Source organism: Sprattus sprattus, assembly GCF_963457725.1.
Source record: "Sprattus sprattus genome assembly, chromosome: 12".
Classification (NCBI taxonomy): Eukaryota; Metazoa; Chordata; class Actinopteri; order Clupeiformes; family Clupeidae; genus Sprattus; species Sprattus sprattus.
In genome coordinates, this window is record NC_137910.1 from 18,739,211 (window position 1) to 18,764,210 (window position 25,000).

Genomic DNA, 25,000 nt, shown 5'->3' on the forward strand with positions numbered 1-25,000 from the left:
AGATGTGGGATACTCCAGCATATCATTACCATCATCGGGCATATGTATTTGAGAGAGAAAGAGAGTGTGTGTGTGTGTATGAGTGTGTTAGTGTGTGTGTGCTAAATATGTGAGGGCTGATCTCAATCAGACCATACACACACCATATCATCACCATTATCGTTGGACATATATACGTGTTGGTTTATGTTGCTGTCTGTGTGTGCGTGTACTGAATGCACCAGAGGTTAACTTAAATAGACCATATATCCAACATATCACCATCACTATATGGAGTGAGGGATTGTGTGTGAGTGAGTGTGAGTAAGTGTGTATGTGTGAGTGAGTGTGTGTGTGTGTGAGTGAGACAGATAAAACTGCTTGGTCTGTATGTGGGATCACTCCAGCATACCATTACCATCATTGGGCATATGTATTTCAGAGAGAAAGAGAGTGTGTGTGTGTGTGTGTGTGTAAGTGAGACAGAGAGGATTCAAAGTGTGAACAGTAAGCACACACTGACCAAGCACAACAAGTGCATGCATAAATGATTTTCCGGAGGTTCAAAGACTGGCTTCAGATTACTGTGTGTGCGTGTGTGATGGTCAGCTATTGAACTTCATCAAAGGCAGGAGGAAACAAGATCTTTTGCTTCATCTTCAGCTATTACACTACAAGGGTGTGTGTGTGTGTAACTGAAGCGGAGGGAACGTTTTTGAAAAGGGACAAAGGGATGCACAAAATAACAGTATGATGAGGGCCGCTTGTCTCTGTGTGTGTATGCGTGTGTGTGTGTGTGTGTGTGTGTGTGTGTGTGTGTGTGTGTGTGTGTGTGTGTGTGTGTGTCTGAAAATGGAAGGCAAGAGAGGAGAGACATATTGGGTCATTACAATCCTTTCGTACACCTACTGCTTGTACTGGGCAGTACAAAGGACCCTGCTTCAGATCAGATTGTGTCTACATCTTTGTGTTTCTGTGTGTGTGCGTGCTTGCATGCTTTTGTGTGTGCGTGCTTGTGTGTGTGTGTGTGTGGGAGTGGGAGGAAAAGGATTAGAAGAGAGACATAGAGGATGCACGCGATGACAGGGTGACAAGGGCCATTTACATTTCTCACTCGCGGACGAGCCTCTGGGAGGACTGAGCTCATCTGCATAAGATTCCCTCTGGCGCGTGCTCTCACACACACACACACACACACGCACACGCACACGCACACGCACACGCACACGCACACGCACACGCACACGCACACGCACACGCACACACGCACACGCACACACGCACGCACGCACGCACACACACACTTTGGAAAGTAACCACCATTTGTGTTTAGCTATAACTCACTATTGTGTTTACTCAAAGGTGATCAAAATCACAGAGGTCACATGCGAAGGCTATTTGGTCGCCATGACCAACGCACGCACACGGATACCAGAAACATTTGAAGACAATTTTTGTCAAACCCAGGGAAAATCAAAAATTCAAAAATATATTTCAATTAAACACTTCACAAAGACATGCAAACACGCTTCCACATAAATCCTGAAACACTCACGCACACACAATCACACACACACACATCTTGAAAACTCACTTTCTGAAGCCAGCGATGAGGCTTGCTCTGAAAACACTCAGGTCAACCGACGGGAATGAAGGAGAGGACACTAGATCGAGAGAAGAGAAAGAGAGAGAGACAGACCCTCCAATTAGACTGTGTCTGAAAATCTTTCCTGACATTCTGCCATTAAGCCCATTCTGTTATAAGGGAGTGAAATGTGGGGCACCAGGTTCCAAACAAATTAAGGAATTATGGGACAAAAGCCCAATTGAGACATTTCATCTGGAATTTGGTAAAAAAATTTAAAAAAAAACATTCTGGGCGTGCACAGGAATGGCTCCAATCTAGCTTGCAGGGCAGAACTTTGGGGATTCCTCTCTTCACAGAATTGCTGAAAAGGGCATCAAAATGTGGGCATCACTTTATATTTTTATGTTATATATATATCCTTTCAAATATTTGGCAATCTGAATTTGACAATACAGGGAAAACTCACTTCATTTTGTGTTGTTTTCTCAATTTGATCATCATCTATATTGGCTAAACTAAATTGAACAAACAAAAAAAAGCTGTTTTTGAAATGTTTTAAATAAATATGAATTGGCACCATAGCGGACATAAATGAAAGAGCATCAACATATTGTGCTTGTGATGCAGGGAGGGAGCGGTACAGGGTGAGAGAATGCAATAACCACACCTCAACTCGAAATGTCCCACAAATCAGCCAAATTATATCTCAACTACAAATGTCCCACAATACAGCCAAATTATACCTTAATTCTGGATACTTAAATATGAAGTCAAGCTCCCACACAAACTGTTCAAAACTAGTTGCGCAGTCGTGTCAAAAAATTGAGGAAGTGAGTGATCTTTAATGCTGTAGTGTTCTTTCTTTACTATCCTTCATCATTTTCAGTATAAGTATGTATATAATGTATATTTGTATTATTACTACTATTAGTAGTAGCAGTAGTTTTATATTTAGTAGAATATTTGTATCATTATTATTATTACTACTTCTATTATTATTATTAGTAGTAGTAGTAGTAGTAGTATTAGTAGTAGTATGTTTTTATTGGTAGTAGTAATAGTAGTAGTGTTATTATTATTAGTAGTAGTAGTAGATGTATTATTAAGAAAATATTTAATTATTTTATGATATTTTTTCTTATATTTTTTCAACAGATATTGCATACAAAGCTGTGGCAAATTGCCAAATCATGTTTGCTATGTCAATTTGAATTATCAAATAAAGCGAATTTGAATTCAACCGAGAGAAAAAGGAAAGAGAGAGAGAGAGACATTTTAATCACATTAAATAACATCATTTTACTCCCTTGCTGTCTTAACTTTCTGTGACTTTTAGAAGTCTTACACAGAGTCACTGGAAATCACCACTACAACCATCACTGACCCCAAAAACACTCCCCTTCTCACGCTCAGCCCCGTGTGTGTGTGTGTGTGTGTGTGTGTGTGTGTGTGTGTGTGTGTGTGTGTGTGTGTGTGTTCTCTGATCATTCGTCTACCTCCTGCATGTCTGAGAAGTTTAGACATGACTCCCAGTGACATAAACAGGAGAGTGGATAAACAGACAGAAAGAGAGATGGAGAAAGAGAGAGAGCGGGATAGAGAGAGAGAGAGAGCGATAGGGAGGGAGGGAGAGAGGGTGAACAGCAAGGGCAAAAAGGAGAAGGGGTTGGGGGTGTGAGGGAGAGGTGTATGCATTATTCAATGCATATTTCATTCCTTCTTCACCTCCTCTGGGCAACTTGCCTCACTCCCTCGTTCCTCACACATTCATATTCACACACACACACACACACACAAATCACTTAAAAGGCTTGATGAGCGCATTGGGGCACGGGTGACACACACAAACACACACACACTGATGGCAGCAATTAGCCTTCAGGCGAAAAAGTGCCCAGATGCTGATGAGGAGGGCAATATCCCACAATGCACCTGCTCTCCTGAGAGGGAACTCGCCCACTGAAGTTTCTCTGCTTAAAGCACAGGGAGCTAAGAGTGCATAGGGAACATGTGTGTGTGTGTGTGTGTGTGTGTGTGTGGGTGTGTGTGTGTTTCATGTCAACTTATAGAAGGAGGCCTTATAAGCTCAGACAGGGTCATATCAAGGACAAACACAAGACAACAAACAGAGGAAGAAAATAAACAGATGTAACAGACTGATGGAGAGAGGGGGGAGGGAGAAAGAGAGAGATAGAAAGGAGAAAGAGGGAGAGAGAGAGAGAGAGAGCAAGGTTTAACACTGCTTTATTTAACCAGTTGAGAGAGAGCAATAGAGCAGGAGAAAGAAAGAGAAAGGGGAAAGAGAGAAGGTTAAGACTCCTTTATTAAACCATTGACCACTTTGTCACACAATTACACCACTAAACACATAAAAGAGAACAGGAGAGAGGGAGAAGGAGAGAGAGCGGGAGAGAGAGCGAGAGAGAGAGAAAGAGAAAACACTCACTGAGAGTCAGCAGTGCAGCCAGGTCTCCTTTGGTGGCTTCAGCCCTCAGCTCAGCTGCAGCAAAGCCCTCATTGTCCAACTCACAACCTGCCTCCTGCAACACACACACAGTTAAACACACACACACAAACAAACACAGCTCATATAACATATATACACACACACACTCAAAGAGTAGCTAAACGATGTCAGTTTTGGGGAGGGATTGTGTGTGTGTGTGTGTGTGTGTGTGTGTGTGTGTGTGTGTGTGTGTGTGTGGTCTACCTGAAGAGCAGCACGGGCACTCTCGACATTAGGGAAGGAGGGCAGGATGTACTGGGTGAAGGTGTCCACGTCAGGATGAATACCCAACGTCTGCATCCCCCTCAACACCTCCAGGGTGCCTGAGAGGAGAGGAGAGGAGAGGAGAGGAGCGGAGGGGAGAGGAGCGGAGAGGAGCGGAGGGGAGAGGAGCGGAGAGGAGAAAGAAAGGATGAGTAGTGAAAGGGAGAGAGGAGGAGAGCAGAAGTAAATATTGTAAGACAAAGAAAACAGCAACGAGCAACCAAGTGAGTTGACAGTGAGATTTAACCTCTGTGGAAAGAAGTACACGGATCCGTTGTGTAGATGTTTGGTTTCTTCACAGTATCCCAAAAGTGGTCCCTGCTCACTCTCTCTCTCACAGTCACACTCACACAAACACAACATAACTGGTGTTTACACCTCTTTTTCCACGCTCTGCTGCTCTCTCACACACACATAGACCCCCCCCCCCCCCCCCCCCCCACACACACACACACACACAGACCCCCCCCCCACACACCCACACCATTACTGGTGTTTACACCTCATGCTTGGCCAAACACACGCAGACAGAGGCAGAATATCATTAGGTTTAAATCCCGTAGGCGCGGGGCCTCCTCCACTACTGCGCCCACAGGTTCTGCTCAGAGACAGGCCCGCAGCACACACACATGCATATGGAAAAGGCCCTCTGCAACCAGCCTGGAGTGTGTGTGTGTGTGTGCGTGTGTGCGTGTGTGTGTGTGTGTGTGTGTGTGTGTGTGCCTGCATGCATGCATGTCCACGTGAGAAAGACATATGTGTGAGAGCTGGAGAGTGCTGAGTTTTTTTTTTAGTAGGTCTGTGAAGCGCAGAGCTAAAATAAACACAGGAGTGGGAAGAAGGGGAACTTCAAAGTATGTACTGTATATGTGTGTGTGTGTGTGTGTGGTTTTATCTGTGTCTATGTGTAAGTGTGTGTGTATAAGTGAGGGTATGCATGGAAGAGGTTGTACATGTGTGTGTGAGGGTGTGCGTGCAAGTGAGAGTGAGCGTGTGAGTCAGTGTGTGTGTGTGTGAGAAACTGCAAGTGGTGTGTTTTCTGAAGGCCTTGTCCGGCTCTGTTTCGCGAAACTCCAAGGGGGCCGACCCACCTGCCTCTACCTCCACCACCCCCCCCCCCCCCCCGCTCCCTCTGCATCCCTCCATCCCAGCACACCTGAATAAAAGATAAGAGTTGCTTTTATCCGCCATTAAAACCCTGCGTTTGGAGCTCACTGCCCAGTTGAGTGTGTGTGTTAGTGTGATTGTGTGGGTGAGTGTGTGTGTGTGTGTGTGTGTGTGTGTATGAGTCTGTTTTTATGAGTGAGCGCATTAGCCAGGTAAGGCACCTGAAGACTCTATCCATCCATCTATCCATCTATCCCGACTCTCTCACTCATCCACTCTGATCCCTCCCTCCCTCCCTCCCTCCCTCCCTCCATTCATGCTCTTCTCCTCTCCCTTCCTGTCATTTTGCCTGGGCTGCTTTCAAGAAAAAGTAAACAAGTGATCGCTCACTCCCCTCAATGGCCCCTGTCTCTTGCCCTCCATCCATCCCCCTCTCTCTTTCACTCTATCCATCAGTCTATCAATCTCTCCTTCACTCTCTCTCCACTCCTCCTCCTCCTCCTCCTGTCTTTTTTTCATGAAAGCAGCACACCTGTTCTGCTGCTCGTTAATAAAACATGCGTGCATTTCCCGCGTGTGAGTGTCCGGCTATCAGTGCCTTTCAGACACACAGACCTGTGAATGGGGCTGGAAAATGGAGAGCGAGATGGTGGCTTTTACGTCCATCTTTCATTCATTCTTTCACTCACTCGCTCTTCCTCTTCACTGCGTGGGTTCATTCACTCACATGCCCTAAATCGCTACGGTCACAGTCAGCACTTTTTTTTTGCCCCCTGCTATGCGGTCAGGTCCTCCTCGTTCATGTTAGTGTGTGCATGTATGTATGTGTGTGTGTGTGTGTGTGTGTGTGTGTGTGTGAACAGAAGCCTGGGAGCTTTTAAATGAATGAAGAAACAAATCCATTGTTAAATAAATAACCGCTACTGTCATGAACTACTTCGGGGTTTCTTTCAGCAAAGTTGTGACCTCCTTAGGGTATAAAAAACCAAGTCAGGTCATCTCACAATACATCAACAGCATTTTCTTTAGGATTGTTCCACCAGCAAATCATCCCCTTCAGACAAATCATAATGTGTCATTATGTACTACACTGAGATGAGAAGCAAACATTCAGTTCAAGCATGCGTGTACAGCATGTTCAGTAAGGAACCCAGCTTCTATAGACGATGTTCAGTAAGGGAGCCACATGGAGCAGCTTCTATAGATGATGTTCAGTAAGGAACCCACATGGACCCAGCTTCTATAGATGATGTTCAGTAAGGGAGCCACATGGAGCAGCTTCTATAGATGATGTTCAGTAAGGGACCCACATGGAGCAGCTTCTATAGATGATGTTCAGTAAGGAACCCACATGGACCCAGCTTCTATAGATGATGTTCAGTAAGGAACCCACATGGACCCAGCTTCTATAGATGATGTTCAGTAAGGAACCCACATGGACCCAGCTTCTATAGATGATGTTCAGTAAGGAACCCACATGGACCCAGCTTCTATAGATGATGTTCAGTAAGGAACCCACATGGACCCAGCTTCTATAGATGATGTTCAGTAAGGAACCCACATGGACCCAGCTTTTATAGATGGTGTTCAGTAAGGAACCCACATGGACCCAGCTTCTACAGATGATGTTCAGTAAGGGAGCCACATGGAGCAGCTTCTATAGATGATGTTCAGTAAAGGAGGGACATGGACCCAGCTTATAGAGATGATGTTCAGAACAAGTCGCTATCTCGACCCCTCCTACAAGGAACTACTACTGCTCTTGAACTTTCCCAGCTCCACTTTCCCGCCTCACCAAGGACACGGAAGGACGCTACAATCACACAAGATCAGAGGAGCGCCAATGGCACCATGACAAGCCGAGGAGAAGGAAAACAAGGAAACGGACTTCTTCTTTTCTTTTCTTTTCTTTTCCTTTCCTCTCCTCTCCTCCACCGTCCTCTCCTCTCTTTCTCAGCCTTTCATCCTGGAGACACTCATCTGTCAGTTTGCTAAGTGTGTGTGGCGCCAGACATGATCACGTCTGGAATAAAAACGATCTCTGCACTTCTTTTATTAATTAAAAGGAAAGAGGGGAGGATGTGAGGAATCACAGGAGACCATGAAAGATGAAGGATGAACGATGAAAAGGTTGAGGTAGTGGAGGAGATGGGGGGGGGGGGGGGGGGGTTGCGATTCCTGACATTGACACATGGCGACTGAATATACTGCAAGGTTCTGAAAAAGACAGAAGAGAAGAGAAGGGAAGAGAAGAGGACAAAGAGAAAGCCAAAGAAAGAGAAAGAGTGAAAAAGAGAGAGAGAGAGAGAGAGAGAGAGAGAGAGAGAGAGAGAGAGAGAGAGAGAGAGAGAGAGAGAGAGAGAGAGAGAGAGACAGACGGCTGGTTTGGTTTGTGGGGCTGTGGCGTGTCAGAAGCGATAAGGCGTCTGCGGCTCCCCCTGATGGTGACACGTGGTTCTCGCTGGGGGCCACTCCACCAACACCAGCATATGCTTCCTCAAACTCGCCTGCCCAACTCCACACCTCATCAAAATGCTAACTTTGCCCCCCTCCCTCACTCACCCAGCCCCCCCCCTCCTTCCCTTCCGTACTTCTCTCTGTGGGAGTGGAAGGATGGTGGAGGGGGGCAGAGGAGGTGTGGTTCCTGCCCGCTAGTGACACCTGTGGACAGAAAGTGACATGGCGCTGAATATTTCATGGGGGTGCAGCACGGCGCGCCTAATCCAAAGTGAACTCCCTCAGAGCGCTCGCATTTACATGAAATCAAGTCACTACGCATTCCGTCACATCCCTCTACACACACACACACACACACACACACACACACACACACACTAGAGCTGCTGCCCACTGTGCCACACCAGCTAGGGCTGGGCGATATGGAAAAAAACATATATCACGATATGGATTATTTTATATCACGATAGCGATATATATCACGATATGCCCTCTTGCTTTACTGGATAGGGGTGTACTTAAAAGTGTGATCCATCACGACCTGTACCACAATTACGCAGATTGTACTGAACGTTTCCATTGAATCTTTAAATAGTAAGATTAAAACAAAGTGCATGACATTTAGTCTAGTGCTTGTGACTTTTAGTGGTTCTTTAATGTAGGCCTACTTTCAGAAGATAAATCAAGTTTAATTTAATTAAAAAACTTTCTTTTCAATGTTTGTTCATATGCTATAGCAATAATGATGAGAAAAACATTTTCTTATATGGCCACGTATAAAAATAAGAAAATTAAGAAGTTGGCCATTACACATACCCCCCATTGACCGCTTCAGCCCGTTGGTGCAACAGTGAAGATGGTCCTGTAAACAAACGCAAGTAAATGATGGAGCTGCGTTTTATCTGGATAAAAAGCATATTAGCGTTTACATTTCCCAACCAATTTCATTTTTATCTTCAATGCTACTTAGAATCTAGATAGTTAAGCTATAAACGCCAAAGACATATACACATATGCTATGTCTTTGATAATCGCTGCTAGATGCTCACTGTTCTTGTGCTCCCACAGCTCCTTCACTTTTGAAATACTGAAAAGAAATCTAAACTAACGAAATAGTGCATCTTAAACTACAACTATTTGACCATCATTGAGAAAAATGGAACAGAATCTGCTAATAAATGGCTACACTTGTATTATACTCGTATTATACGGCTCTCCAAAATGTTCAAAAAAGTTCCGTGGATTTGAATGGGCCACCCCAGCATTTGCACGTCTGTAATGTCTTGATTTTCACTGCTGCAATAAAGTAATGACGCTGTCATTAGCAATGGGTGTCGATGCCCAATTGTATAACAGCGGCTGTGGTAACAGTTACACCTTCCTGCAGCGCGTCCATTATTCATTTTTTTTTTAAACCAGAATTAAATTTCGTGGGCTCTCACCGTCAATCATGTCGCAAGCGTATGATGCAAAGCAGCGTAATGTAAAGCGGTGTCGTGTCGCAAAACCACGTTCTCTAAAATGTATCTTAATATTCTTTTTTTTACAGTTGTATAAACTTAGAGTTTGCATAATAAGAAAAGCAAAATGTTATATTAGGATGTGAAATTATATTAAAATGTATATTAGCTGTAATAGTGAAAAAATAAGTTTATCACGATAGAAACGATAGAGGAGAAAGGTCACGATAGACACGTTTCTATCGTCCTCACGATATATATCGTCATATCGCCCAGCCCTAACACCAGCCTCACACCCGCTTTACTGCAACTTTACACACATACACAAACACAGAGACACACTGAGGGCAGCGGAGGACGAAAGAGGGGAGCGGGAGAGAGAACGAAAGAAAACAGTGAAAAGGAGAAGAGGAGAGAGGGGGGTAAAGGGAGAGGGGAGCGAAAGAGAGAGAGAGAGAGAGAAAGAAAGAGGGAGGAAGGCGTGTGTGTGTGTGTGTGTGTGTGTGTGTGTGTGTGTACATCTTTCATGAGGAGTGCGTCTAGGTGGTCTGGGGCGGCCGTGTGTAAGGGAGAAAGGAGGGAAGTTTCTCTGCGCTTCCGCTAAGCGGCTCGACAAGCAAATGGAATGACAGCGATGCGAACGAAATGGAGCACGGCCTGATGGGTACGCAGTCCTCCAGTGGCCCGAAACACACCAACACACACACACACACACACACACACACACACACACACACACACACACACACACACACACACACACACACACACACACGTAGGGCTGAGATGCTTTCATCACCTAAAAATGCCCCCATCAATAAATTATGCATACCTTAAGAGCCGAGGCATAATCACCATTTAGTCACTACTCTGGATTACATTGGGAGACCAAAAAAAAACATGTAATGATAATTAGGCAACATGCAGTGTGATGACACACACACACACACACACACACACACACACACACAAAGGGGACAGAAGAAATGAGTTTGTTTGACAGGGTATTTAACATACAGATGAACCGGCATTGCCCCTCGGATCTCTTCACACACACACACACACACACACACACACACATACACAAACACACACAGGCACACATACACACGGGGGACAGAAGAAATGAACTTGTTTGACAGGGTGTTTAACGTACAGATGAACCCACTGCTGCTCCACTCTCTTCTCTTATATTCCCCCACAAAGATAGACACAGAGACACACACACACACACACACACACACACACACACACACACACATTGTCGATAGCGCATAAAGACCTCAAGGCTCATGCGGGTCAAGAGACAACCAGGGCCAGGGAGAGGGTGGAAGCGGGGTCCCATCTTCTGCCCGAGGCTGACACCCCACCCCCACCCGGAGCCTCCCAGTCGCCTCGGGGCAAGGCAGAGGTCAAAACCTCGAGAGGTGGGGTCAACAGGGCCTTCATGTCCTCAGCAGCCAATCATGCACACTCAGGAACCAGACAGACACCTCAAACCCACTGGGAACAGAGCGCTCACTGACTCATAAAATCACGCTTCGGTGAAGACGTTGGTAACCTAAGTTTGACCACGATGATAACAAATATGAGTAGTGATTTCAGGTTTAGTTTGCATTACTGACTAGCTTGCAACTGTTCAATTCCGCTCATTATGGCTCACAATCACATCTTATCCAACACTGCATAACACCCCTTTTTGAACAACACGGCAAACAACACCGTATTCAACAACACCGAAAATCACAGCATTTCCAGCAACCCTGAAGGTAAGCAAGGGTGTTGACAATTAACAGTGTGTCAATTTAGTTTAAATTTCAAACTAACATAACATTGTTCTGGCTAAAATATATTAGGCTCCAATGTCCAGCCTTTGCAGTTATGTTTATGTTTATGTATATATACTTCCCATGCCTGTATGAAGCCTATGCGTTTATGCTTAAGTATATATACTTCCTATGTGTGTATGCAGCCTATGCATTTATGTTTAAATTTATATACTTCATGGCTTTTATGTTTTTACTGCAGCTGATGGCCATCCACTCCTGGTGAGAATGCATTGCTGGCAATACTGCTGGTTAGTGCAGGTGCACAAATCCATGGCGTTTAGCTCAAGGTGGACGGGAGATATCCATGACGCGCTGCACTGTCTGAAACAGATGCCACACCGAAACACTGCACACCTGGATACACACGACAGCCGTCAAGGAAATCGCATCCATCCACTTTCACAGAAGCGCGTGCCAAGCAAATCTAAGACAAGCTCAAAAATCACTTTACCTCTCAGAGGCATGGGGCACACGTGTATAAATATACATGCGTGTGATGGAGACACCGGCCACAGAATGTAAACCCTATTAATATTTCACAGAGCGGACCCTCTAAAAGCAGCTTTTGGCCGAGGGGTCTGCTCTGAGTCACGGCCTTCACACAGACATGACCTGTGTATGTAGCGCTCATGGCACGCGTGCATGCATACACCCTCGGTATAGCCCTGGCTCTCCATTCGGCAGTCATTGAACCTTTTGCCACTCATGGCCCCAGTGCGCCCAGGCCGAGTTTCCACTTACATCAGCCGATTTGTTCTGAATCCATTTTCACCTCTTCTCTCTGCACATACCGTCTGCATTATTCACACACACACACACACACACACACACACACACACACACACCTTTATCCAACCGTCTGCCCCCTGTGACACACAGATCGCAAGGATCCTACAATTCAGGCACAGAGTGGAAGCAAGACTGCGGAGAGAGGCTGGCAACATCGCCGCTGTTGTCGTCATGGACACCGGTTATGGAAACCAACACCTTAGCTGGCCCTGCTAGTTAAATGCAACATCTTGTCACTCAATGGTCTTAACCTCTAACAGAACACCGACACACACAGACACGCAAACACGCATGCAGGCAGGCAGGCAGGGTCTGACTGCATTTGCTGATGTTGTTGTGGCGTCTCAAACACCATCATCAATCATGCGAGTGTGACCAGGAGATGATCCCCCCCCCCCCAATCTGACCCTGTCACTTTTATACAGAGATAGAGGGACAGAGATAGAGACAGAGGTAGAGAGAGAGAGAGAGAGAGACAGAAAGAAAGAAAAGAGAAAGAGAGAGGCCTAGAGACAGAGACAGTTTTCATCTTCGCACGACTTCTATATCATACATCATCCTTCAAAACAATGACCAGTGACCACAGGACTTGATATATGTGTGTGTGTGTGTATATGTGTGTGTGCCATTCCCTTTACATGAACTTGAATGAATCTGACAGGCCAGTTCTGAACACCCCTCCCCCCCCCACACACACACACACACACACACACACACACTCTGAGTGAGGAGAAGAATTCAGGAAACATTCCGTGGCTCCAAGGGCAGGACAGAACGTCAACAAAATATTTGTGTGTCACACACCGGCGTTGAGCGAGGGGAACTACACTGAGTCAATATTTTCTCTCTTCTCCACTCATTCTTCTTAAACAAAAAAATGTTCTTTGGAAAACCTCAAAACCACATCTTCAGATTTCAAAGGGATTCACTGGATTCTGGAACAGCACTTTATTCCTTTGATACACGAACAGACTTAACACTTTATACAATTCAGACACTACAGGAAACACTCGCATCAAATTCCATTCTCTGATAGTCTGACATCAAGGACCATCGTTCTTGAGATTTCATGTAGCGTAGCGCTTATACAATCTCAGAAGACCAATGCGATTTCTATTTCAATCTATGCCAAAGCACCAGTTCTCACCCTTCAAGAGACCAAAATGAGTTAAATTCGACTACATGAATCAGATACGAACGCTCAGACTTCAAAAGACCAGTGAGACTTCAACAGAATTTCCAGCAAACCAATCAGGATGCAGGTGGCCGTAATAGAAACAGGTGTCTCACCTGGTGTGTTCTTCTCTCTCTGGTGGTGTGTGAGCAGAGGCCAGAGGTAGTGCGGTCGGACGGGCAGGCCTTCCTCCTTCATCGCCTTCATCAGCTCGACCGCCATCCCTGCAGGGAGAGGACCCAAAAGCGTCAGACTAACATGACGAGGCATCACAAGAACCTTGGTTTACGGTCGTTTATATAATGCATGTGCGCTTCACGAAGGTCTTAAAGTGCAGGCATCTTCAACAGATCCACCAAATAAGATTCAGAGGTAGAGCAGCCTATGCCGAAAGCAGCAGAGCAAGTGGTAGAGCAAGGTGCTGTAACTCCACCAAGATTACGGGTTCGATACGCAGGGAACACAAATACTGATAGATTAGGGTGCTATAACTCCACTAAGATTACGGGTTGGATACGCAGGGAGCACATACACTGATAGATTAAGGTGCTATAACTCTACATAGATTACGGGTTTGAAATGAAAAGAACACATATACTGGTCGATTAAGGTGCTATAACTCCACCAAGATTACGGGTTTAATATTCAGGGAGCACATATACTGAAGAAGATGTAGAGCTTTACGCTGCATATTTGTACGTCACACTAGATGAAAGTGACTACTAGCAGAATAAATGTTACTGTAAGAAATGAGTATGGTGCCAGGCGTACCAGTCTTTTTGGCCTCCAGGGCGCAGTAGAGGGAAAACTGCATGGGGGTGGTGTGCAGGTTGGAGTCCCTCAGGTCTCTGCAGTAGTGAACCAGCTTCTCCAAAGGCTGATGGAGACAAAGACAAGCACTTTTACTGACCTAAGTACACATAAGACCAGCACTCTCGCTCACTTCGGTACAGATAAACACAGGCAGGCCAGACAAGCAGGCCGTCACAGCACAGACCTACACCTGAAGGTTAAAAGAGAGAGTGCTACTGATGATGGGGTTTGGGTAGACAAGCCTTACACTGTCATTGTCCATATGTTCCTTTCAAGAGAGCTTTCAAATCTTCACAGATGCAAACACTAGATGAAATAGTGAGAGGGTGTGAGACAAATTGTGCATTTGAATATGTGTGACAGTGTGCGTCTCAATTTGTCCATTTTGAGAAGACACAGGCAGATGTTGCCTTTGATACACGTCACGTATACGAGTAGGTATTTGAGTGAATGAGTGACTCAGTGAATGTGTGAGTATGTGTTTGTCCCTACTGTGTGTGTGTGTGTGTGTGTGTGTGTTTGTGTTTTTGATTGAGGGAGTGAGTGTGTCAATGTGAGTGCATGAATGAGTGAGTGTGTCCCTTCCTGGTCAATTTGAGTGAGTGAGTGAGTGAGTGAGTGAGTGAGTGAGTGAGTGTGTCTGTACCTTGTCAATGTCAGTGAATGAGTGAGTCCCTACCTTGTCAATGTGAGCGAGTGAGTGAGTGGGTCCCTACCTTGCCAATGTGAGTGAGTGGGTCCCTACTTTGTCAATATGAGTGAGTGAGTCCCTACTTTGTCAATGTGAGAGAGTGAGTGAGCCCCTACCTTGTCCATGTTGACACAGTGGCGGAGGAAGAAGTTGCCCATGTCTGGGGAGTCCCCGTTCTGTCCCTCCATCTGCAGCATGGGGAAGGTCTTGAGGACGGTGTGGGCCGTGTCCTCCTGGCCCTGGGTGATCAGACTCAGACACAGGTTCATGGCGTCTACACACACACACACACACACACACACACACACACACACACACACACACACACACACACAGACACACACACACACACACACACACACACACACACACACACACACACACACACACACACAAAAACATCTGTGTTAATGATGCATATGAACAGAAGTACTTGTTCCTAGTTTATATTCATTCAACACTGACTTCTACACCCCCAACCCCACCCCCAGGCCTCCTCATCGCCACCTCATGACCTCCTCCATGCCCTCCCCTCCCCTGCAGACTCCCACGGTTGTCCTCCTCCTCAGGTGTGTGTGCATACCTGGTACATAGCCCCTCTCGTGCCGCATGCGTTCCACTATGGTGGGCACGTGCTGTGTGTGACCTGCTCTGGCCAGGCTGAACACCACCTGCATCAGGTCCCTGTCCATCAGGCTGGCGTCAGAGCTCTCTGCCGTCTCCAGAGTCTTAGAAAGGGGGTGCGGTGGAGAGTGTTAAACAATTGAACAAACACAGAGCAGAAATAAGGAAACTATATTCAACATATTGTAAATACCCAAGTACATTAAATAATAACAAACACCACATATTTTTAAAACACTGAACTAGAATTTTATTAAGTAATTTTTCTTCAAAAATCCATGAAGAAAGCTTCAATAAGTATAGTTAGTATAGAATTTGTGTAGTAGTATGCTGAACTGTATCAATTCACTCCTGTTTCAATTTTATATTCCTTCTTAACAAGCCTACAAGCGCCTCTAACCTGTTTGATCTTCTCGATGTCTCCTTTGTCAGCATAGGCGGTCATGAGTGCCACATAGGTGTCTGGGCCTGGCTCAATACCTGCTCCCTTCATGACATTTAGGATGCTCTCTGCACTTTCCATGTCCCTGTGGATACACACATCAGTCAGTGATGATGATACATACAGTCAGTAGTGACAACATACAAACACTTAACAGCAGTGCTCGGAAACTCAAGATAGCAAACACACACAGACTCAGACTCAGACTCAGACTCAGACTCAGACTCAGACTCAGACTCAGACTCAGACTCAGACTCAGACTCAGACTCAGACTCAGACTCAGACTCAGACTCAGACTCAGACTCAGACTCAGACTCAGACACACCCACACCCACACCCACACCCACACCCACACCCACACGAGGGAGGCTGTGGTTTAGGGCGGAGTTGTCACATACCCTGCATGAGCATGGCCAGTCACCAAGGAGTTGAAAACGGCTTCAGTGATTGGTAGATCCTTGCTCTTCATGAAGCCCAAGATTTGACTGCAGAACACACAAACACACAGAAATCAAGACCATGCCACACAGATATCATGCCAGTAATGTCGGTTTGACTTCAATAACTGTCTCTCATTGCCATCATGATTTATAACTACCTACACAGAAAACAGAGCTGTCAAACACATGCCACATGTCAACAGCTCCTCTGCACTCTAGAATGTATTGGAACTTGAAGTCAGCAAGTAATATACCTGAAACGTTTAAGTTCTGTTTATATTAACATTTTCTCAGCAGAAGCCACATGCCTTTTCATTGGGCAAGGAACTGTATAATAAGTGGGATAGTGTATAATCCACCAGTCAGTAATGCTGTGCATCAGTGGTCCGGTCAGGATTTATTTTCCAACACTGACTGGCAGACTTTACATTACCCCTCCCATAAAGAGCTCATGTTCTTCAGGCATCCCATCCCAGCCCTCCAGCCAGTCCGCACCCCCAGTCCTACCTCGCTCCCTCTATGTCTCCTTCCTGGCAGTAGGCAGCAATCAGCCTCTGGTAGGTCACCTGGACAGGAAGAAATGGAGACATGAGTCTCAGCTGAGCCACTTTAAGGTACAAGCCGCCATCACAAGCTTTATCCAGTTATGGAGGGGGGGGGGGGGTAATCCAGTACCCACCCTGTTGGGCTGTACGTTGGCCGCCTCCATCTTGGCCAGGAACTCAGTAGGGGAGAACTTGTGCTCATTCTGCAGGTACACCTTGAGAAGGGCGTTATAATGGCTGGCATCATATGAGGCTCCTGAAAAACATAAGCAGGGCTGGGTCACTACATGAGGGCAAGAGCCACAATGGACATCTAGGCTGGATGGGGTCAAGGGGGGTCAGAGGTTAAGGGAGGGCTAACCCATAAGCATTTCAGCATTTGCAGGGGGTGGAGGGTAAAGTGATGGTTATGCCCCCTTTCAAAAAGCAGGGGTGACACCCATATCATTTGTAATGAAAAAAACAATGTTCTTCACATTCTGGCGTGTTCAAGTCTCATTGAAAGACAACAAAGTTTAAGGGGTTTAAGGGGTTGTGGACAATAATGGGCTTTCACAGTGAGTGGGGTGCAGAAGACAATGACAGGAGAGGAGAGGAATGGCAATTCACCAAACACATACAGATGCATTGTGGGAGTTTGTGAAGGCTCACCAAGTAGATTTAGCCATGCTCATCATTTACCATAGAATGCCAATGCTTATAGCACAGTCTCTTTATCAGCTGATGTCCCTTGGCAGTGTACACACACACACACACACACACACACACACACACACACACACACACACACACACACACACACACACACACACACACACACACACACACACACACACACACACACACACACACACACACACACACACACACACACACACACACACACACACACACACACACACCCACACACACACACACACACACACACCACTCACTACAGAACTAGGTCAACTTAAATGCAAATAGAACAATGTTTACATTTACACTTGTGTTCAACTATATTCCCATAATTCAGAAGGTCTTTGTGGGGGAAGTTCGGGTGGAAGGTCATAGAAGATTTGAGAGGGTTTGGGGGGAGTGGAGGGAGAGAGAGGGAAGGGCTAAAGGGTACGTAGACGAGTGTTTAGCTTGAGAAAGGAAAGGGGATGGGTGTAAGAAAGGGTTGCAGAAGTTTAGGAGAAGAGTGCCTCTTGAGTGACCAGCTAATAAGGGGGTAAGGGACACTTCAAGCTCGGGGCAAAAGGGGGGGTTAAGAAGGACCCGGTGTGAGTTAAATAGGGCATATGGTTCAGATGGGTCATGGGGTTACAATGGCAGTGGGGGCTAAAGAGGGGTGAAAAGACTCTGACTAAATGGGCAAAGGGGTGATTACGCTACTGGGTGATTATGCATGTTATGGCAAGTTATGCAACCCACATTACCCCCAATCCATTGGGGCGAGGACCTTCATGGGTGAGCTGATATAATATCCATGTGCTTTAAGGTGTTTATATTACATCCATGTGCATTAAGGTGTTTATATTACATCCATGTGCTAAAAGGTGATTATATTACATCCATGTGCGTTAAGGTGTTTATATTACATCCATGTGCTTAAAGGTGATTATATAACATCCATGTGCGTTAAGGTGTTTATATTACATCCATGTGCTTTAATATGTTTATATAACATTCATGGGACAGGTGTATGGCTCGGCTCACTTTGTTCACATTTTGTTAAATTTCACCTGTTCCATCAATATAAGAATACTTTTAGATACATTTACATCTGGCAGATGCTTCAATCAGGAGCAAGACAGAGACCTAAGAAGACAGAGACCTAAGAAGACAGAGACCTAAGAAGACAGAGACCTAAGAAGACAGACACCGAAGGAGACAGACACCGAAGGAGACAGACACCGAAGGAGACAGACACCGAAGAAGACAGACACCTAAGAAGACAGACACCGAAGAAGACAGACACCTAAGAAGACAGACACCTAAGAAGACAGACACCTAAGAAGACAGACACCTAAGAAGACAGAGACCTAAGAAGAAGCCACTGAGAGTAAGTAGGACAACTTCGGGAAAAAAATCAAACTGAATTGGTTTCACCGGAAGTGCAGAAAGTAGTGGAATGAGGGCACGGGATGTGCAGGGTAGGAGAGTATTTATATTACTTTGTACAGTCCTGAGTACGTCCTGGTGCGCTTGTGCGTGTGTGTGTGTGCGTGTGTGTGCGTGTGCGTGTGTGTGCGTGTGAGTGTGTATCCACTGGCAGCCTTACCCAGCTCCTGCAGCTTCTCCCAGATGCGGTGTGCCAACTCTGTGCGCTCGGTGAAGGGCATCTCTGGCAGCAAAGAGCCGCAGCTACGCAGGAGCAGCAGGGCCTGGTTCCCACTGGGGTAGCCTGGGACAGGACACGCAGGGAGGGAGATTAGCACACCAGGAAAACACTGAAGGTTTTTATGTTTAAACATCATAACGAACAAGCAAATGTTGTGTGTGTGTGCATGTCTATGGAGGGAGAGGTAGACAGAGAGTCAGAGAGTGAGAGTGAGAGAGTGAGAGAGATAAAGAGTGAGTGAAGTGAGTCCATCTCTTACCAGAGCGGCAGATGTCATGGAAGATGCGCAGCAGCAGTGTTTTGGTGATGCGTCCGGTGCGTCGCACTGAGCTGTCCAGCTTGGCCAGGGCCCAATCAAACTGCTGCGCCTGTTTGGAGCGCAGTCCCACACTGCCCTCCTCCTTACCCTGCTGCTCCGGGGCCACTGCATACCGCCTCACCCCCGCCAGGGGACACACCAACCTGGGGTAAGACATCAACTTTTAAAATCCTTCCTTGATATTACATTAGACTAGAAGTGCAAATTGGTTCAATTCTACTTTTACTGTCGTGGTCCAGATAACAGGTAAAAAGCCAATGCAATACAGTTCAGTTCAATACACATTATATATCAACTCTGCCAAGGTGCAATCACCAGCTGTACAGAGGTTATCACATACAAACTTTCACATTTGCCTCCCCTCACACAGCATTTCTCCCAAAACAGTCTACATATCCGTGTGCTGGAGTTTTAATCTGGGGACCTATTCCAGTGGTCATCATCATCATCTTCATCATGTTGCCCCACTTGACTTTATTCCCCTACTTAGTTCATCTTCCCCCTCGATCTTCCTACCACTTTTCTTTCCACTGGGGGCTGGGAGAAGTGAATGATTTTGAATGGTTGTTATTCATGATTTAGGGGAAGGTGGATGCTCAATGGAAGCCTCGACTGCCAAAATGGAGAGCGAGTGGGTGTGGGTGTGCTTGGCCTACAATCACTTATAGAGTTATTATAACATACACCTTCAGAGAATAATGTGTCCTGGGAGTGAACACCTTGACCTGAAGCAGCAGGTCAAACAGTGGAGTTTGATCAATTTAAGAATAGGCTGTTGATGGGGAACAAGCCCATTGGAATGAGCCAAATGCCACAAATGAGCTACATACTGCTAAATGTGAAGATTAGGCTTTGCTGCAGATGGAGGAGAGGGACATCTGTATATTAGAGGCTCTGTGTAGAAACTAACCATGACCTTGACATCTGACCTCATGATCCCCAGAAATGATATCACCAACGACTGCATCAGAGGTCAAATACATTTTATTTTCAAAATAATCGCAATGTCTAATGATGACCGTTCATTCCTTGAAGGCCTATGCTGCGAGAATCTAACGTTAACACTCATGAAATCACCAGGCCATCTGCCTATTGAATCATGATATTTACCTGTGCCAAGAGGCCATCGCAGCATTATTACAAGCACATTTAAAGGCTGCCAAAACAGCCATTGCATTATTTTAATGCATTGCTTATTCATCTTTGACGTTACGAAAAGATGGCAGACTGACACTTCTATAACATCATTAACGTGAAATGGCATGAGTTACACAGACCTAACGTTATCTAAAGTCAGCTAACAGTTAGCCGGCTAGCTGTTACATGATGTAACTACGTCTGCAGTTGCAGGCCTCTTTATTTGAAAACGGGCTCTGTGAGCACAAAATGGTGATTGTTTACAGAGACAGCATAGCTGTCACAGTGTACTATATACACCGATAAATAAGAAAACTCTTTATATGCCATGAGTGTGTACACCGAGGTCACTGCGGCTGTCTTTTCAATGACAACTAACGTCACACAGTCGCAAAGCATGGGTAGCATCACGCCGGGTAGGATACCTGTTTACAAAGACAGAACTGGAGACCCCTTGTCTTGTGCAAAATCCGATTCCTCGGCCACCGATCGCCCCACTGTAGAATCTGCTAAGCGGTGCTCCATGTTTGGTTGCCCCTACAGCCTGGAGGAGGGAAAAGGGGGAAAACTTTAACACTCGCGCTGATCTCAAGAGCGCTGCCATGTTCAACCTAATGCGTGAGGAAGGACGTCCGCGTCACGTGACAGGTCATAGGACGCTGGGCAAGACCAAAGCCAATGAAGAATGGGGGGTAAGTTAATCATATTCAAAAGTGGTCAATTCCAGTAGAGAACTAAATTAAAGTAAACATATATCAGATGTGAAGTAGAATATCACTGTCGTTATTGTTGGATGTGCCCGTATATTTGTTGCTTATAGGGGTGGTTTTAGGACTTTGTGTTCAATTTCTCCCAAAAAAACGTTGGGCAGAAGTGTTGTCCTATGTAATTGCACTGCGCAGGGTAAGTCTGAATAGTAACTGCGGGGTGCATCTGGAAATGTCTGCAATTAAAACTGTTTTCCTCAAATAATAATGATCTGTTTTGCTCGTGTGGCGTTTGAACAATGACGCTTTGATTAACCAGTCCGTAATCAACTATAAATTATGCTAAAGCACAAGCAAGTTTTATTTTCGAAGAGGCAAAACGACCCTGAACTTATAATTAGATGTTGAATAACACAATCACTGAACTATTTACCAAGAGACTTTATTTATTTAGTGAAATGACCGAAGGTTACATTGTCGGACCTATACACAGCAAGAAGACAATAATCTAGTCGGATCAGTCAAGCAAGCTGACAACTGTTTTCCGTGAAATGTCTTTTGGGTTTTGACCTAAAATAATATCTATATTTGAATGATCTAACTCTACTACACTTTGTATGCGTCATTTGTCTTGGAATGTGGCACCCTGAGACGGAGGATGATATAGCCTACAGCACGTATAGGCCTACATTTCAAACAAATCTGTGAACTAAAGATTAACGAAAAAATATCGGAAGCAGGCCCCTTTGAATCGGCAGTAGGAATATTTGATGGGCCCGGTAAATTGTTCTTGACAGAAGTTATTCGACTGGGGGCGCTGTGACTCTTCAGTAGCCTATAATCAGGGAGTGACGCTTACAGAACAACTGCCTGAGGCACGTCGGTGTGCGGTGGTAAAACAATTCCTAGATATATCAAACGATTTGTTTAGATTAAAAATGTCCTGGCTCTATACCTTTGTCTGAGTATTTTTTTTTCTTCCTTAACACAATATATATATATAAAATACACTAACTTTTCATTCACATAATATATAGCCTATATATAAAATACTTACTTTCAAAAGCGTCACCAAACAAGGCCCTAAGTAACCGCACTGGAAGACTGATTATTCTTTGATTAATAAAGCAGTCTTAATTGCTCATTCTAATTTGGACTTGTCAGAGTCTGAATGGAGGGGGTTTGTTTACAAAGCCACACAAGTGCCAGGCAGATTGGCACCAGTTAGGGGTCAAGCTTGGAAAAGGTCATTCAGCTGGGTGTTGTCAGGACGCGGGTGAAGCTCGGCGGGTCACCGGCCATCACAGCCAGGAGGGTTCCAGTGTGTCTGACGTGTGCCATGCAGCTTGTACTTCCAAAGGTGATGGGTACTGTGGCGTCACACAGCGCGCACACACACACACACACACACACACACACACACACACACACACACACACACACACACACACACACACACACAGACACAGAGTCACTCAAACACACCCATACTTGTGCAACACACACTCAAACTACAGGGTACACACATGCACATGTGCACACACACACATACAGAGTGATTGCCCCCATACCGTTTTGCCACCCTGCACAGTGGTTGGCATGTGACAGGTGACAGTGAGTGGGCATTGCCTGCTGGGCACGTCCTCTCCTGCCCAACCTGTCTCTCCCCTTTCCCTAGCTGTCCTTCAAGAGGGCCCACACAGCCCACCCAAGGCTATGTGTATGTAAGAAATACAGGGGGTAGCAGGGGCAAGGGAGGGTAGGGCTGTGGGGGTTTAGGGGGTAGGGGAGAGGGGGCACATCTGCCTCGCAGGGCCATCAGCTTCCCCAAGCTTTGCCCAAGACAGTCTCTTTTACCAACCCATTAGCACTGGGGAAGCAGGAATGCTTCTTTAAGACAAACACTTTAGTAATTTAGAGTGAGGCGTGATTACCAGCTGTAGCACTGGGTCAGTCGTGAACTTTTGTTCACTCCCGTTCTGTTACAGGGAAATGTGGCCTGTGCTTTTCCCTAAGGCTCAGACTGTGTCAGTAATGGAGCTGATCATCCCAGACTGAGGAATTATTCAGCAGGAGCCATTTGGGGGTTCAGCTCCTTCGTATCTTTATTCATGTTGAACTGACAATTATAACCACATTACCACTGAGGGCTTGAGAATCTCAACCAACCAATCTCCTTTAGAAATACAATGGTTGGTGTGTGTGTGTCTCTGTGTGTGTGTGTGAGCGTATTCTTTCACTCTAAACGGAGACCGCTGTGTCTGTCTTTCATAATTCAGCCTATAAAAGTGTCACTGACTCTAATGCATTAAAAAGATCACAGGGGGTGGTTTTTGTCTGGTTTGCAGCATAGACTCTGTGGTAGCTTGTGCAATGAGTCAATTGTGTTTTAGCATTTTCTGCCTTGTGAGGAGGGGGTCTTTGGAGCCCATCCACAGACGCTGTACCAGGTCCCAGGCAAACCACACCAGTGCTGTACTGAGACCCAAATCACACCCACATAAAGGTGATACTCTGCCCTTACAGTGTTTTTTCGGAATGCTTTAACACCAACAGTGATTTTTAAAGCACTATCTCTAAAGCAGTAACACTTGTGCGTTTACAAGGTGGGGCAAACTGAATGCGGCTTTTTTAAGAAAAAGATATTTTATGACAGACTTTTTGCAAAACTCACAGCTCATTACTTTACACTCAGTAAATAATGCACTTCTAGAAAAACTGCAAAAACCTTTGGTAACACTTAATTTGGACAGTCAGCCTACAGAGACTTTACAGATGGTTTGTTGAAATCCTTTCTAATTGTTCCCTAAACATCACCTTAACCAAACCAAACCCAGCCCCTAGACCCAAACATTATCCTTAAATTAAAGCATAGAAAAATAGAAAAAAAAATGTTTTTTTTACAGATAATTTGTTTATAATCTGAGCATCTTTAGATAGTCCATAGCCCAAATAAAGTGTGACCAGACTTTTAGATAAGGCATAGCTCACACCTCATGTCACGTATGGATGAAGTCCTTTTTTCTAGCACATATGTTTTTTTTTTCTGGCACAGATGTTCTGTTTGCCTCATCTGCAAAAAAAGTAACTTTTCCCCTTTATTATTGATAGTGTGTTATGTTCCGAAAACGCAAGAGCCACAAGTGTTTTTTCATTTATACTATCAGTGTGAGGTTGGTGCTTTGTGTGCTTATTCCAATGATTTGTGGTTTGTGTGTACTGTATTGATGCAAAAACACAAGTATTAAAAGAGTAAATGGTAAATGGACTGCATTTCTATAGCGCTTTTTGTACTCATAGAACACTCACAGCACTTTGCACGTTAATGCCTCAGACATCTACCCATTCACACACCAATGGTGGAGGCACCAACATGCACATTGGGAGCGGTTGGGGGTTCAGTGTCTTGCTCAAGGACACCTCGACAGGTGAGGATTCTGATTCCTTCCGAATGCTGAATGAAATGGTTTGCTTCTTGTTGATGTGGTGTAAGGTTTTGTGGTTAGTGTGTAGTTAAGCTAAATAGTTTAAGAGATAGTGCCTAAGCAGTCAGAGAAAAACTGTACAATGATGCTAGAGTAGAGTAAAAACCTTTTTTAAGGGAAGAGCACTTTGTATGTGTGTGCATAAGTGTGTGTGCGCATGTGTGTGTGTGTGTGTGTGTTTGTGTATTCTGTTTGTTTTTAGTCATTTCAATGTTTGACCATAACAGAGAAAGAGAGGGGAAAGTGTGTCTGTGTGTCTGAATATGTGAGTGTGTGTGTCTATGTATGTGTGTGTGCCTGTGTCATGTGTGTGTGTCA

At 45.2% G+C, this 25,000-nt stretch overlaps 1 protein-coding gene across 1 annotated transcript in view; it reads right to left on the bottom strand.

The window, feature by feature from the left end:
• Positions 1-21,096, bottom strand: part of lrpprc (leucine-rich pentatricopeptide repeat containing) — a 57,889-nt gene extending 36,793 nt beyond the window's left edge. Inside the window, exons 1-14 of the mRNA XM_080849349.1 lie at positions 20,916-21,096; positions 19,294-19,496; positions 18,975-19,097; positions 16,843-16,964; positions 16,671-16,729; positions 16,122-16,208; positions 15,682-15,808; positions 15,241-15,385; positions 14,774-14,931; positions 13,925-14,030; positions 13,270-13,377; positions 4,278-4,396; positions 4,014-4,107; positions 1,574-1,643 (exon numbers count right to left, since the gene is read on the bottom strand). Coding sequence (XP_080705475.1) covers positions 1,574-1,643; positions 4,014-4,107; positions 4,278-4,396; positions 13,270-13,377; positions 13,925-14,030; positions 14,774-14,931; positions 15,241-15,385; positions 15,682-15,808; positions 16,122-16,208; positions 16,671-16,729; positions 16,843-16,964; positions 18,975-19,097; positions 19,294-19,496; positions 20,916-21,094 — 1,700 coding nt within the window. The 5' untranslated portion in view covers positions 21,095-21,096. The remainder of the gene's footprint in view (positions 1-1,573; positions 1,644-4,013; positions 4,108-4,277; positions 4,397-13,269; positions 13,378-13,924; positions 14,031-14,773; positions 14,932-15,240; positions 15,386-15,681; positions 15,809-16,121; positions 16,209-16,670; positions 16,730-16,842; positions 16,965-18,974; positions 19,098-19,293; positions 19,497-20,915) is intronic.
• Between the last annotated feature and the right edge of the window lie 3,904 nt (positions 21,097-25,000).